Source organism: Phoxinus phoxinus (genome assembly GCF_949152265.1).
Source record: "Phoxinus phoxinus genome assembly, chromosome: 17".
Lineage (NCBI taxonomy): Eukaryota > Metazoa > Chordata > Actinopteri > Cypriniformes > Leuciscidae > Phoxinus > Phoxinus phoxinus.
This window is the reverse complement of record NC_136892.1, coordinates 4,443,699-4,457,876: the sequence shown is the minus strand read 5'-3', so window position 1 is coordinate 4,457,876 and position 14,178 is coordinate 4,443,699. Positions and strand designations below refer to the sequence as shown.

Genomic DNA, 14,178 nt, shown 5'->3' with positions numbered 1-14,178 from the left:
CGTTTTTTAGTGAGTTTGAGTTTTGTTTGAGTTGTTTTCTGAGTTGAGTTTCCTGTTCAGTTTCCTGTGTTTGCATTTGTTGCTTTGGTTGTTCATTGTTTGATGAAGTTGCCACACCAGTTGCAGTCTTGTGTTTCTAGTGTTCTTTGTCCGATCTTGTCTGTATTAGTGGTTGTTCTGTTTGCCGAGTTTTTGTATTCTGAGAATCTGAGAAGTGTTGAGTTTATTTTCGTTAAAAATCAACTGCTTGGCGATTAGATTCTGCCTCTACTAATCCTTGCTGCAACCCTAGAGTGACACATAATCATATTAAGTTGTTAACCCGTGGGGGATACAAGCGCAATTCCATAAAAGCGCCAATGGGATTGTAAAGTTCTGCACGTGATCTAATGATGACTCGCAAATTAAAAAATGCAGTCGGATCATTTCCATTATGTCCAACACAATCTACCAAGAGCAGCGCAAATTAGGATCTGGTTTATGACATGCTTGTTTGGGGCTGTAAATACTTGCGAAAATACCAGTATACTAGCGCAAATCTTTGTAAATCACCTTGCGTGATTCATTTAAATAGCCTACTCTCCTCCCATAAATGTTGCGTCTGAAAGGGAAACTCTTACAAAGCCATATGCAATAAGGTCAGCCGCAAAAATAACTGTTCTCGCCTTTTCAGTGCACATTTTTGTGTGGATTTACATTCTGATAATAGGTTTTTAAAGGCAAAAGAGGGTTTTGCGCTGGTGCAAGCTGTTAGTAAATCTGTCCAATAAATGTATCAATCTTATGACGTTCCCAAAAAAAACCTTATATGGGAACATCCAGACATCGATGCCACTGAATAGCATGCAAATTTGACTGAGTAAACATGAAGACAATAAACCGACGATTGCAGCAATATGTGATTTATCTGAGAATAAAGTATATTTATAATGCAATGCTAATTGACATAGCCATAATAATAGTGCAGAATACTATACAATAATATATTTTTGTGTTAAGAAGCCACATGGGATTACAGAAGGTTATTTTAAACACTCTAATTATGTTATAAAGTGAGTTTGGAGCAAAAAAAACCCAAACATGTTTTGATGTCATAAATTGTCGTATTTTTATGCTGTGCTAAGTTATCATGCTTGCTAGCCCATGCACCACTTCCAGTAGCATTATGTTTTATGACTATTTTTGAAAAGTAGCGATCAATGGAATGTTTCTTTTTTATAAGAACATTTTTTACAAGTCAAAGAAGGTGAAATGACCAATTTTATCAAATAAATTAGGTATTAAAACGTCAGTAAGTATGATAAAGACAAAATAATAACAATTAGAGCAATATCCCAGCTGGAGGGTTACATGTTTGCAGGGGAGGCTGAAACTAAATGGGGCAGTTTGCACCACAAAACACCTAACAGGTTAAAGTATATACAGTAGCACCAAAAATCATTTAACCATGTAAATGATTCCTCTGAACAATGGCAACACAGAAAATGTGTGACATTTAAAGAAAGAAAGAAAAAAGAGGTTTTACCATGTCATGGTCTGATACTGGTCCAATACTCGTCACGAAAATGTCAGTCTTGACTTCAGTTACACGCTCTGTTGAAGCAAGAAATTAGGAGTTTGAGTGTCAATCAGAGTTGGTCATTAGTTTAAACAACCCTTTAATCCAGAGGTTCAACCTGGCTGTCTTTGATCTAATCGAGCTTCAGCAAACTCTCCACACTCAAACTGCACGAGTTCTACAGTATCTAGATACTGTATATATATTTTGGTTCAGTTATCTTTTCTTTTCGCAAAAGTACTTAAATTTAAAATCACATCAAGTAAAATCCTCACTATAACGTTCTGCATACATAGTTTGGTGTTGTTTAAGCATAAATTAACCTTGCTATCTTGCCTCCAAGACAAACAGCGTCTATCTGTCATGTAATAATGACTGATGTTGATGGAAGTTGCTAGTCCATTAGGTATTGGGAGTAAGGCCAAAAAAAAAAAACACATTGAAAATTAAAAAATATATGCTGCATGTGTGAAGAGATTCATGCCAACTTAATTAATTAGTCAGTTGGTTCAAAGCTAATTCATGACATATTTGACATTTCTGCATTGAATACATAATGCTTTTAAATCTAAACTGATCATATTTGTATCATAGCTAAAATCCAACCCTAATAGCAGGCTTTCATTGCAGTTATGCATAGATTTTTTTATGTTACATATTTATTAATTTGTAATACGAACATTTGGTTTAATCACCACAGTACACAGCAACATGATCTTTATTTCTCCTTTTTGTACTTTTAACATTCAGTTCATTCAATAGCAAACAATGCAAGATATGTTTCAAATGACCCTTGTTGCTGAAATAAAGATGTTACTGTTCTATTTTTGTTACTGTTTTCACAAGTTGTACATTTTCCAACCTCTTAGTACAAATATCCAAGTGGATCACATTTGGAACACAGCAAGTTCACCTCATTTTTTACATGCTTTCATTACAGTTATACATATTTTGGTCCACGTAATCATTGAATTGCTGTAATTAACATCTACATATGTAAAGATCATGTTTTTTATTGCTTTATTAACAACTTGTTAATCATACCTATAAATCATACATATGTTTAAAGCACTTACAGTAATGAATTAAAGTGTAAACAAAGCATAATTAAAATAAAACAAAGCATGATTTAATTATTTATATATGAGCTAATTAAACAATTAGTTTATATTTAATTAAAAGTTTATAAACTATAGTTAATGCATTAATAGACTATATACACACAATGAGTTATTCATACAGTCACTGTAATTAACAAATTATTATTGTTTTCAAATTATTTGTAAATACTTTATTACTGTAAACTTATTATAAAATGTTACTAAAGGGGTGTGAAAAGTTAAAGAGGGTATGAACAAATGCCCGATCACTGTGCTGTGAAAATAACCAAGTGAGCTTGGCTCTAGCCAAATGCTACCATACAGCACACTGAGTGACCAAGAGCTTAGGTGCCTGAGGTGCGGGGTACACAGCTCAATACCCTCCATTCCTTACTTACCTGCATAACTGTCCCGGGCGCCGAGCTAGCTAGGGAGGCAGCAGCTTCACTGCGTCCACCAGCAACTCCAAATTGGAAGAGGGCAAACTAAAGTACTGCTACTCCGACCATAACAATCCCTCGGCTATAAGCTCTAAAGGGCAACCTAACCAAAGGGAGCATGTAATTAAGCATCCCGTCCTTAAGGATTAGAAGAGGCCTCAGGAGAGAGCAGTGCAATCTCAACTGTTTGCTCTACCCTCAAGTCTCCTTAAGGAGAAAATGCAAAAGTACTCTTGGGTGATCTGGCAAGAGAGTGGAACACCTACGCCAGCACTACACTTCCATGCTTTCCATTGCCGATCATCAAAGAATCATGTCGACAAAGCTAGTCGCTGCCTGCTACTTCCACTGCTAGAGAGAGCCACACAGTAGGAGTGACACCCACTGCGATTTCTCTGAAGTGCCCTGTTACCGAAAGAATGTCAAGGCTGAACCCAAAGAGAAGCACTCTACCTGTTAGTCAGGTCTCCTAAGGAAATGAGCCAATGTATTCCCATCAAGCTACAACATCCAGTGTAAACCAGAAGGAGGCTACTGAGCTGTAGCGCCGCTCTCAACTACTCTCTACCAAGTGGCCCTCATCGCCTATTGGTTGCCCATTCTTACAGTTCTAGCGAGGAGGCTTAGATGCATATCTTCCTCTGGCCAAAGTGCTTAAGGGGAGGACAGTGGACTCTGTCCACGTATTTATGCAGCGTCATTCCATTACTCCTCACGAACAGTTAGGAAATGTGTTAATTGCTCCAACACTATGTCCACATTATTACCTCCAGGTATGACAGATGAGGGAGTGAAACTCCTCTTCTGTACAGCTCATTCTAATGTGATTATCCATTGCATCAGAGGGGATGGAAGTGGGACGCTAATAACGGTCATGCCCACTCTTCCTACTCTGTGAACAGCCCCTTACCTCGCACGTCATATGGAGAAGCACAAAAACACTGTTTCCATACTCCATGTATTGGCCATATGAATGTGATTCCATAGGAAGCAAATTGACGCTTCCTCCATACTCCAAGTGCCAGAGAGGGTGACAGATGAGGAAGTGGGATGTGAGTAGTGTACCTCTTTAAGATCCCATTTATATGTGATTACAGAGGGAGCACATTGCTTCCACCTCCATACTTCCAGTACCGGAGAAGGCGACAGATGAGGAAGTGGGACCTGAGTGTCGGTATTGCCCTAAGAGCGTAATTGCTCCTAATACCGGAGAGGGCAACAGAATACCGGAGAGGGCAACAAATAAAGGAGAGGGACACGAGTGGCAGAATTCGTCACTCTCCTTCTTTGCATTAGCCAACATTTGCAATAGATAAATATTAGCCAGTATTTGCAATAGAAAAATAGGGAGGATACTGATACTGCCTCCATACCTTGTGTACTGAAGATCATGACAAATACAAGAGTGGAACGCAAGTGGCAGCACTGCCCAATCTTTTAATTTGTACCCACAATAAATATGTGGTAGAAGGGAAGCACATTAATACCAACTCCAAACACTTATACTACACACTTATACTATCTCCATCATATAAATGAAGAAGGCAACATATAAGAACAGTGGGGCACTGATGCAAATGAGGCCATTTTCTTTTCATTAAAGCATCTGGTGTATGGTTATGAGATGTGATTACAAGTGAAGAACATCATCTCTATTGATGTACTCCTGAGAAGGGCTTTTCCCGGAGTTTGTGGGGCTTTTTCCACTGCCACTTGTTTCAACCGAAGCAATTCCTTACGTGTGTTATAAAGAAAACACAATAGTAATACCTCCACACTCAGAAGGAGGAGCAAACGATGAGAGAGAACAGGAGCAACTGCATCTTTCTCTAGATAGTATTAACCGCTTCCCTGCATCAGGGAAAAATCACATCTCCAACAGGAGAAGAAAAACGGCACCACTGCAATAGTCGGATGCCATACAAAGCTTGGTCCTCAAGAGAAGGGAACAGACATTGTAATGTCTATTCTTTAATTTCCTAGCTGCACAATGCTGGGGAGAGCGTTAATGCATTATTTTCCTTTTTTTGCTTCATAAGTTCTCATAAGAACCTTGTTAGATATCAGACAATAATTGTTTTGTTTTTTTTATTCTGGAGAGGTAGGAGGAAATGTTCTGAAGAGAGGACAACGCTCAACCTCAACCATAACACTTCAACATCTCATGATGCGTAATGACTGAGAAGTTTAAGACAGAATAAAGACCGAATCTGAATAACACATCCCCCTTTAAAAAGTGAGAAATATTTTAGCTATTTAGTGGGGGATTTATTCCAATCCCACTGATTTAACTTTCGCCTCCCTGAACTTCTGCACCGCCTCATGTTCTCCAGGACTTTATCTGGACACATCCCCTTGCCTTAATTGATGTCCTTCAATGAGTTGGCTTGGTAGACTTGCAACACCACCATGGATATGCTAAGCTGCAATGTAGTTTGGCCACTGCAATGTAGGAGCATGCAACGCCAGGAGAGAGATAGCTCGCAATTGTCTTGACACCTATTCGTGGAGATCAGGAAGAAATGCAAGGCTCATGGGAGGAAAGCGTTTATGTCCTGGGAGGAATCGCTCATCTAATCTGCCTGGAGCACATGCCTCCTTTTCTCTGGGGTGAGGGAGATGACAGGCTCACTTAAAACATCCGTCTCAACTCCCCTCACGTCTAACCAAAGTCCCTTTCAAGAAAAGTCTGTTCACTCGGCAGCGATATTTGCATTTTCAGGCATCCAAGACCAAGTCTTATCTTTGTCTTATCAAGTCTTTATATTTGAATCCTGACATCTCAAAAACAGCTTGCCGAACTCACAATTAAATAACATATGCAACTGTCCCATAAATGTTGTTTATTATGCTCAAATAGCATGAACACATCTTAATTTTTAGGCTAAACCAGCCAATGAGCATGTGCAGTCCTAAGTGCTAGTCTTCTAACGGCAGCTGTGACGCAATGACTTTGCCAATCAGAACTTGGCTTTTTTACTTAGAAGGCAGGACTTATTCTACCATAAGTAATAGAAGTGAACCGTCTTTCTATATAGTCTTTGGTCTAACTCATTAGAACAATAACGAGCTCTCTGTAGGGGTGCACGATATTGACAAAATGTGATATTGCGATATCGATAATGAATATTGCGATATCTATATTAATTTCGATATTTCAATTCCGATCGCTCAAACCACTTCTGGAGGTCTGGGCCGCATTCCAAACGAAACTGGACAAGTGCATCTGGTTGTTGAAACCACATGTAAATTTGACTCCAAACAAAAATGCAAAAAATTTAATGTGTGAGCGTGTTATAGGCTATGTCATGTTATAGCCAGATGTGACGACGCTACTGCAGCACACATCACCGAAGCTGAGCATCGATTCATCAAGCCAACGTGCAAACTATCGCAAATCAAAGTGAAAGTAAGTCGCAGACGCTTAACACACAACCATCTTCATTAAAAGTAAAGAAATGAAATTATCTTACCAGGGCTGTTGCCGCTCTCTCTTATTGCGGTCTTTGATTTCGAAATTTTAGCTAACGATCAATAAAATGCAGCTCATATCTGTTGCTTTCGGTGACGTGGACTCCATTAAATCTACATATAGCGCGGGAATTGAAGATCGGATTTATATCAGTTTTGCTAAAACCCATTTATGTGGCCAGGTGTAAATGGAATCGTTTTGATAAATCAGATAGCTATCCGATCTGAGAAAACGCATGAAGCGGCCAGGTGGCCTGATGTTCATACTTGTGCGCTGGCAAGTGTGTGGGGACTGTGTGGTAGAGCCAGGGAGAAGTGAGAGAGTGACGGTGATTAGCTTTGGAGCGAGTAGCGACTAGAGTCATATTGAGAGAAACAAAGTGTATTCTTTCTGACCACTCTGGGAAATCTGTAGCATGAAAAGTTAACCCTCTCCTTGACTGCATGTTGTTTATAGAGAAGGAGAACCAGGAAATGAGTCGGGGGAAATGCAACGCTACCAAGCGACGTGTATTTTTCGAGAGGTGCATGTCGGACACATAATAAACAAAATATCGCAAAATTATCGAAGTTTGAATTATCGAAAAAATATGAAGTTTGAGAAAGGGATAGACCCGTCTCTAACTCCTCTACGCCAGTTCCCTTTGCAAAACCCATGATCTAAGTCACTGCGCCGCCTCGGCAGCAACGGGACAGGAACCACGGGGTGCAGACACCTGGTTCTTATCCCCCTTAAAGAAAGCCAGGTGGAAGTAGAGCTTCATCACTGTAAAACAGTCACAGTGAACACAGCCAGTCCCCTTTGAGAGCTGACCGTGCATATGCTCCGCTCCAAGACAGATGACACACATCTCGTGTGTATCCTCTACTTGTAAAGAAACGAGGTCAGGGCATGATACATTTTCTAACCCACTTTTTCTTTTCATGCTGCATGATACTTTTCAAACACAGACAGAAACACGGGTTCAGATTTCACATGCACACACTCATACAAAGTTGCTTCTTGAAGACAAAAGAGCTGATGACATGTTCTTCTGGTGCCCTCTTATAGCCTGTCGGTGTGCCTGTGAGGTCACCCAACTGCCATGGTCAATCAAAACTGCCATGTATTCACACGTGTATTAGGCACCGGTATTCGCGGAGTGTTCCCACATATCATCAACACCATGACGCAGCGTCGAAGTTCCACTTCGGGACATTGTGGTTATCATCTGAGACACATTGCTTACACTATTTATATTTTATTTGGTTTTCTATTTTGGAAATTGCAAACCAGTTCAAAGAAACTACATCTATACAAATCTTTTGATAATCTCTTAATAGTACAATGCATTAATAATAGTATTATAATAGTATTAAACTGAACACATGTAAATGAGACATTTGATAGTAGTGGCATAATGAAAGGCAGTTACTGTGACTGAAAGATTTACAGATGAAACACTTACGTGTAGTAAAAATTATACTTTTTAGAGATTTAGACATTATAGAAAATGTTGAAATGCTTGGTGAAAAAAAGCATTTTTGATGATATTTTGTAAGATTAGTACTAAGAGTTTTGAAAATGTACCATTTGCTTGTGAAAATTGTACCTATAAGCAATTAAAAACAATCACCATAGTATGAAGTATGGATGTGCCCGAGACAAATACTTTATCCGTAAAGAAACGATTATGGCTTCAAAACAAATAAGGAATTGTATCGAATAATATGATAAATATTCGGCAGCCACAGTCAGTCCTCATGTTTGCTGGATAACAGCTGAGGCACGGGATAGCAAAAATTATACATAAACCTCTAACGTAACTACACAATAATGAGTGTGTGAAGTGTAAACTGAATAAAATGAGCAGATAATAGCCATATAAACTAAAGAAATAGTAATACAAACTAAAATACTACATCATACACATTTTCTACCTGATATGTCTATTTAAATGTTTTAAACCTTGCACAATAAGACACATGATATGCTTCTTTGTCTTACTCTCTGCCGTTAATGGCAAGAATTTATGTATTCTTTAGGCCTATAATTTGTAAAGATTTGCATTTTTTATGACTAATAAAATGTGTTTTTAGCAATTTTCAACTACTGAATATCTTTTTTCAACTTGAATGTTCTCTAATTAGGTATGTTATAGAGTCCAAATAAAATGTATATATTTTTTTAATTAACATTTTCTTTTATTTAACATTTATAATTATTGTTTTAACTAGAAGACATTTAAATATGTATTTATCGGGATCGGAAAAAGATCCCGCAAAAAAAAAAATCGGACTCAAACTTGGGTCACCCAAAGCACAACCGCTCTACATGTCGTAGTACAGCTACCGAGACCGACATTAAAATAAATGTTATAATTATAATTTTGTCAAGACCACTATCGTCAAATATGATTGTTATTGTTATACAATTAGCATACAGTTTGGATTGGCGGTAGGGTTCTGTTCTGGGCAAGAACTCCCTGCAGCTTAGCATGGATGCGCATGAATTAGCAAGCCTAATTTAAAATAAATAAATATATTTTAGGAGTTATACAAGGCATGTTTGTTACATGATAACTATGAATGGAACAGAATTGCAATTAAAACAGTCTTCTCAAGTAATTTAACAAAATCCGGTTAAAGCTCCGCCCAACGTCTAGGTTTTATCCGGATACAGATACAAATTCACTGCACACCCCTAGTATAAAGGAAATATTTGCCACTTTAAAAAGTATCTTACTAGGGCTGTAACGATTAATCGCGATTAATCGAAATCCAAAATAAAAGTTTGTGTTTGCATAATATACGTGTGTGTATTGTGTATAATTATTTTGTATATATAAATACACACACACATGCATGTATATATTTAATAAAAATGTGTTATTTGTATATAAAATAGTTCTATTTATATATAATATAAATCATATAAAAATATATATGCAGTATATAAATGCAAATATTTCTCAAATATATACATGCATGTGTGTGTATTTATATATACAAAATAATTATACACAATACACACACATATATTATGTAAACACAAACTTTTATTTTGGATTTCGATTAATCGCGATTAATCGTTACAGCCCTATATCTTACCATGATTTAATTGTGATGGAACAATGCATTTGGCAAGTAAATAAAATTGAGCTACTGACTAGTGATTTTTGTGTGTGTTTTATGGTGCAATAAATATCTTAGAAAAGCTTACATGGTTTAATCCTAATAAAATAATAACAGTGTGACCCTCTGTCATGGGTAGCATGTACCTAAATCCAAAGATGAGATGCGTAATGCAGAATGAAGACGAAACAAGAAACTTTAATAAACACAGAGAACGATAGCACACTACACATCTAACATCAACTTTAACGTGGAACAGTGATAAAAGAAAACAGAAGGCTTAAAAACACAGAAATATTAAACATAGATAACAGGTGTGTAACTAATCAAACCACAGATCAAACTAGAAACGAAAACTCAAACAGGAAGAACCATGACAACAGAATTAAACAGAACATGAAACTATTAAACTAAACAAGTCCAGATCATGATGACACCCTCGCTGACGTGAGTGCAAGCAGTGAATGGTGTGTGTTTGTGGAAACCTTTTCCTCAGGACTACATTTACCTCCTTAAGTTTATCTGGAAAGCCATTTTCTTTTTACCGTTAAAACTAAAGAACTCCCACAAGGCTGCAAACTGGGACACATATGTATAAAGCATTAGTGAAACTTCTGTACCTACCTCCTAGACCAGGCCTAAGACGGTTGTCGTAGCCATCGAGGAGGCTGTCCAGAATCCTGGTGAAAACTGTGGTGTTGTCTTTCTGCTCATCTGTATTCTGATTGGAGCTGACAATGCAAAACAGCAGATGTTTAATTCAAAACCCAACAAAAGCAATAATCAACAGCAAAGGTTTGGCTAGAACACACCCCGGTGTGTAAAATCAGACACCCTCCTCGGGGTAACTCTCAAACATCCAGCCTGTTTAAAGAGAATTGCCAATGTATTAGCCTGAAGACAAAAAACAAGTCTCCTTCCATCTTAGGAGCAAAGGGGTATATTCAGAGGAACAATGCATTATTAATTAGCTAAAATACTGTTTTATATGCAAATATCCATGTGGATATTCTGAGTTCTGGCATCATGAAGCCAAATGTTAAAAAGACTGCAAAACGAACGAACCCTGTTTTAACATCTTTGCTCATAAGTATTTCAGACCGATGATTATGAGAAAAATGCAGTTTAATCATATAGTGTAAAATAGTATTTCATGATTAAGAGCTTGTAAGGATGGTGACCAATTTGTCATCCCCTAAAAACCATCACCGCTGGCCGTTCATACGTAATTGCTTGCTTTTTTGGTAATCATTGACATTCTTTTCCTGCTAAAAGGTACTGGACGACAAGTGCGGCTGCAGACTCGATCACACTGTTTGGTGTTTCAAAAATGAGCTTGGCATGGAAACAGATTTCAAGGAGAGGATGAGGTCATCGCGATTAGTTAGCAAGGGCCGCGGATCCGAGTGTTTTGACATGGCTAGATAGAGGGAGAGAGCACGACGGACAGAAAGAAACAGAGTCCCCAAAACAGAGAGACATCGCACGCATTGTAAAGCAGGTTATCCGTGTATCCCGTGTTATTGCACGTAATCTCACTAGGAATATTCCACTAAACCTACATAGACAAATGACAACTATCGATTCAAAGAGGTTAAATAAAATTAACTGAGAAGAAGAGTGAACACGTCATGTTTTATGTACTCATCTCAAGCAGTCTCCGTGCAGAATCTGCTTTGTCACAAAGAACGTATGCGATGAGGTCTATGCGGTTTAAAAGTCTGAACTTTAAAAGTCTGAACAGTGTCACTTTGAAAATTAGGGATTTGAACAGTTTTCGAAGAAACGTTATGACTGGTCAATACTGACCATTTTAATTACTATTTCATTGCTTCGATTACAGCAAACATTTTGAAATCATGCTGGTTTACACAAACTTGCAGACTTGAGCAGTATTCTCTCAATATTTCGGTATTAAGTTATGATTTCTCCTGTTTTCATTTTATTCAGTTACATTTTATTGTAAGGTGACGTAGTCACATTGTACTTATTCAAATAAGTGCTGAGTAATATTAATGAACTACCTGTACTTACCATACAGTGAGGGTTATGGTATGGTTTAGGGTTGGTTACTTGTAATAATGCATAATTTACTGTTATTACTATAATACGAACATTTAATAACATGTAACCATGTCACCTAAAATAATGTGTTAACCTCTTAATCTATTATAAAAATGCAAAATAGAGATTTTTTTTTTTACAAGTGGTCACACAACTTCGGAGCTCACTGAATTCAACAACAGACTGCCACAAAAACAACGAGAAAAATCAAACGAGAATACTTCCACCCTTCCCCCATCGGCGCAGAGAGACATACACGCACACGCACACAGACTCTGAGCGACACTGAAAAGGGGTCATGAGAGGAAAACGTAGTCTCATATATTACGCATACAACACTCACAGCATGCTGGTAATGTCAGCCTGACCTAAAATTACATATCCGCTGTTATCTCAATAATAATAATAATATTAGAATGCACAAAATTCAGAGTCAGAGAAAAATCGCAGCAGACTACTATATATATATATTATATATATATATATATGTATTGGTACATTTGGTGGTAATTGGGTGAATGAGAAACCATGCAGTGATGAATAACACAATGTAAAGTCTATGTGCTTATGAGCAGAAAACAGATCTCCATTAAACATTGTACAGCAACCCCATCTACAGGTCATATAGACAGCAACAGTGCTCTCTGCTCTCACACAGCTTACAAATAAGACATTGTATGCCTATGGCATTTTTAAAGTATTGTTATAAAATATTAATGGGAATGAATACAATACTGTGACTGTCACCTGTCTAAACGTATAACATATATCTAAGGCAAAACGTGGCATGACATCTGTGTTGCAGTGATTATTTTACAATCATGATTACTGATCTGTGTAAAAATGTTTATTATATGCATCATTAAAACAGTGTTTTTGTTGTCGTTGTCTTTCCTAAACAGCAACATAGTTCTCTGCTAATAGCACAGGGAAATCCAAGCTGCAGTCATCAGTTAATATCACACTTCAAATATTACATTTAAAATAAAAACTCAATCAGATCGAACAGGGCGTATACTCTTTGAAGCCACATCCTCCCAGAGGAAAAAAGAAGAAGTTTGATTACAAACATTGCATTTATCCTCAATATTTAAAGAAGCTTAAAAAAAAAAAGATCTTACTTTATGTTTTTGTCTTGTTCCAACTAAATAAACAAATTCAGTGATGTTGCGTACGGATGATGCACTCACGCATAATCTTGTTTTCTTACTTCACAATGTATGTCAGTAAAAAAAATCACTTATAAATGAATAACACACCATGAGCCACGCAGTATAACGGTAAAAGCAAGTAACAGCAGGATGAAAATATTAATGAAAGCTTCATTAGCATAACATCCTCTTTGAAGTCGGAGGTTCTGATCCTTGGTCTAAGTTAACATCATAGGTTTAGATCAAAGACCTAGATTTAGATCAAAGTCATTACATATAAAAAAAAACATTACTGTAACTACAGCGAAGAGAGTCATCTGCAAAAGTAGAGAATGTGTTCATCATTCCAAGATATGAGTCAAATATGTACCATAATCAGGTGCATAAACATACCTTTTCCCAGCCAGAACACTGGTCACCAGTAAACAGGCCCAAATCCAAAGCCAAGCTGCTCCCCTTCCACCCCACATCATTCTCCAAAGGGTGAATCCTCACTGAAGAAGAGAAAATACAAAGTTACGGTAATAATCTGCTTCATGAAAAAATAGCTTTGTGATTATATGGAGTGCATCAATTTTCATTCGGAACATGATTAAATATCTGATTAAACTTGAAGGGGTTTTTTTTTAGACAAAAAAAATAATAATAATAATTTCAAAGTAGATCTTTAGCGCAACTCACAGTTAACAATCAAAGTCTGTCTATGGACAGTAATTCTGTTATGTGATTTGTTGATTCACAATATAAGGTAATTTGAGATGCTGCATACATAACATTATCTGGTAACACTTTACAATAAGGTTTCATTAGTTAACATTAGTTTACTAACATGAACAAACAATGAACAAAACATTTGTTACAGTATTTATTAATCTCTGTTAATGTTAGTGAATAAAAATACAGCTCTTCATTGTTTGCTCATGTTAGTTCAGTGCATTAACTAATGTTAACAAACACAACCTTTGATTTCAATCATGTATTAGTAAATGTTGAAATTAACATTCATTTAGATTAATACATGCTGTAGAAGTATTATTCATTAATGTAAACTCAAAGTAGTAACTAATGTTAACTCATGAAACCTTAAGTCTTACCAATTATCTAAAAGCAAATCATGTAATTGCACAATGCCATTTATAGTTTAACAAGTACTGAACAAAATGTTCATATTTCCTCGTTTGAACCCTCAAGATCTAATTTAAAGCCTGAGCATATTTATAAATACTGCGCGTTCATGTGAATGGTGCTTTGTGGTGGTCCAAGCCACCGTTACAGTTTAT

At 37.0% G+C, this 14,178-nt stretch overlaps 1 protein-coding gene across 6 annotated transcripts in view; it reads right to left on the bottom strand.

Annotated features, from left to right (window-relative positions):
- gabra1 (gamma-aminobutyric acid type A receptor subunit alpha1) overlaps positions 1–14,178 on the bottom strand; it is a 35,348-nt gene that overhangs the window by 18,994 nt on the left and 2,176 nt on the right. For all 6 annotated transcript variants that reach the window (XM_079586921.1, XM_079586917.1, XM_079586920.1 and 3 more), the window contains 3 exons: positions 13,292–13,392; positions 10,308–10,414; positions 1,526–1,593 (listed from right to left, as the gene is read on the bottom strand). In XM_079586921.1, coding sequence (XP_079443047.1) covers positions 1,526–1,593; positions 10,308–10,414; positions 13,292–13,371 — 255 coding nt within the window. In that variant the 5' untranslated portion in view covers positions 13,372–13,392. The remainder of the gene's footprint in view (positions 1–1,525; positions 1,594–10,307; positions 10,415–13,291; positions 13,393–14,178) is intronic.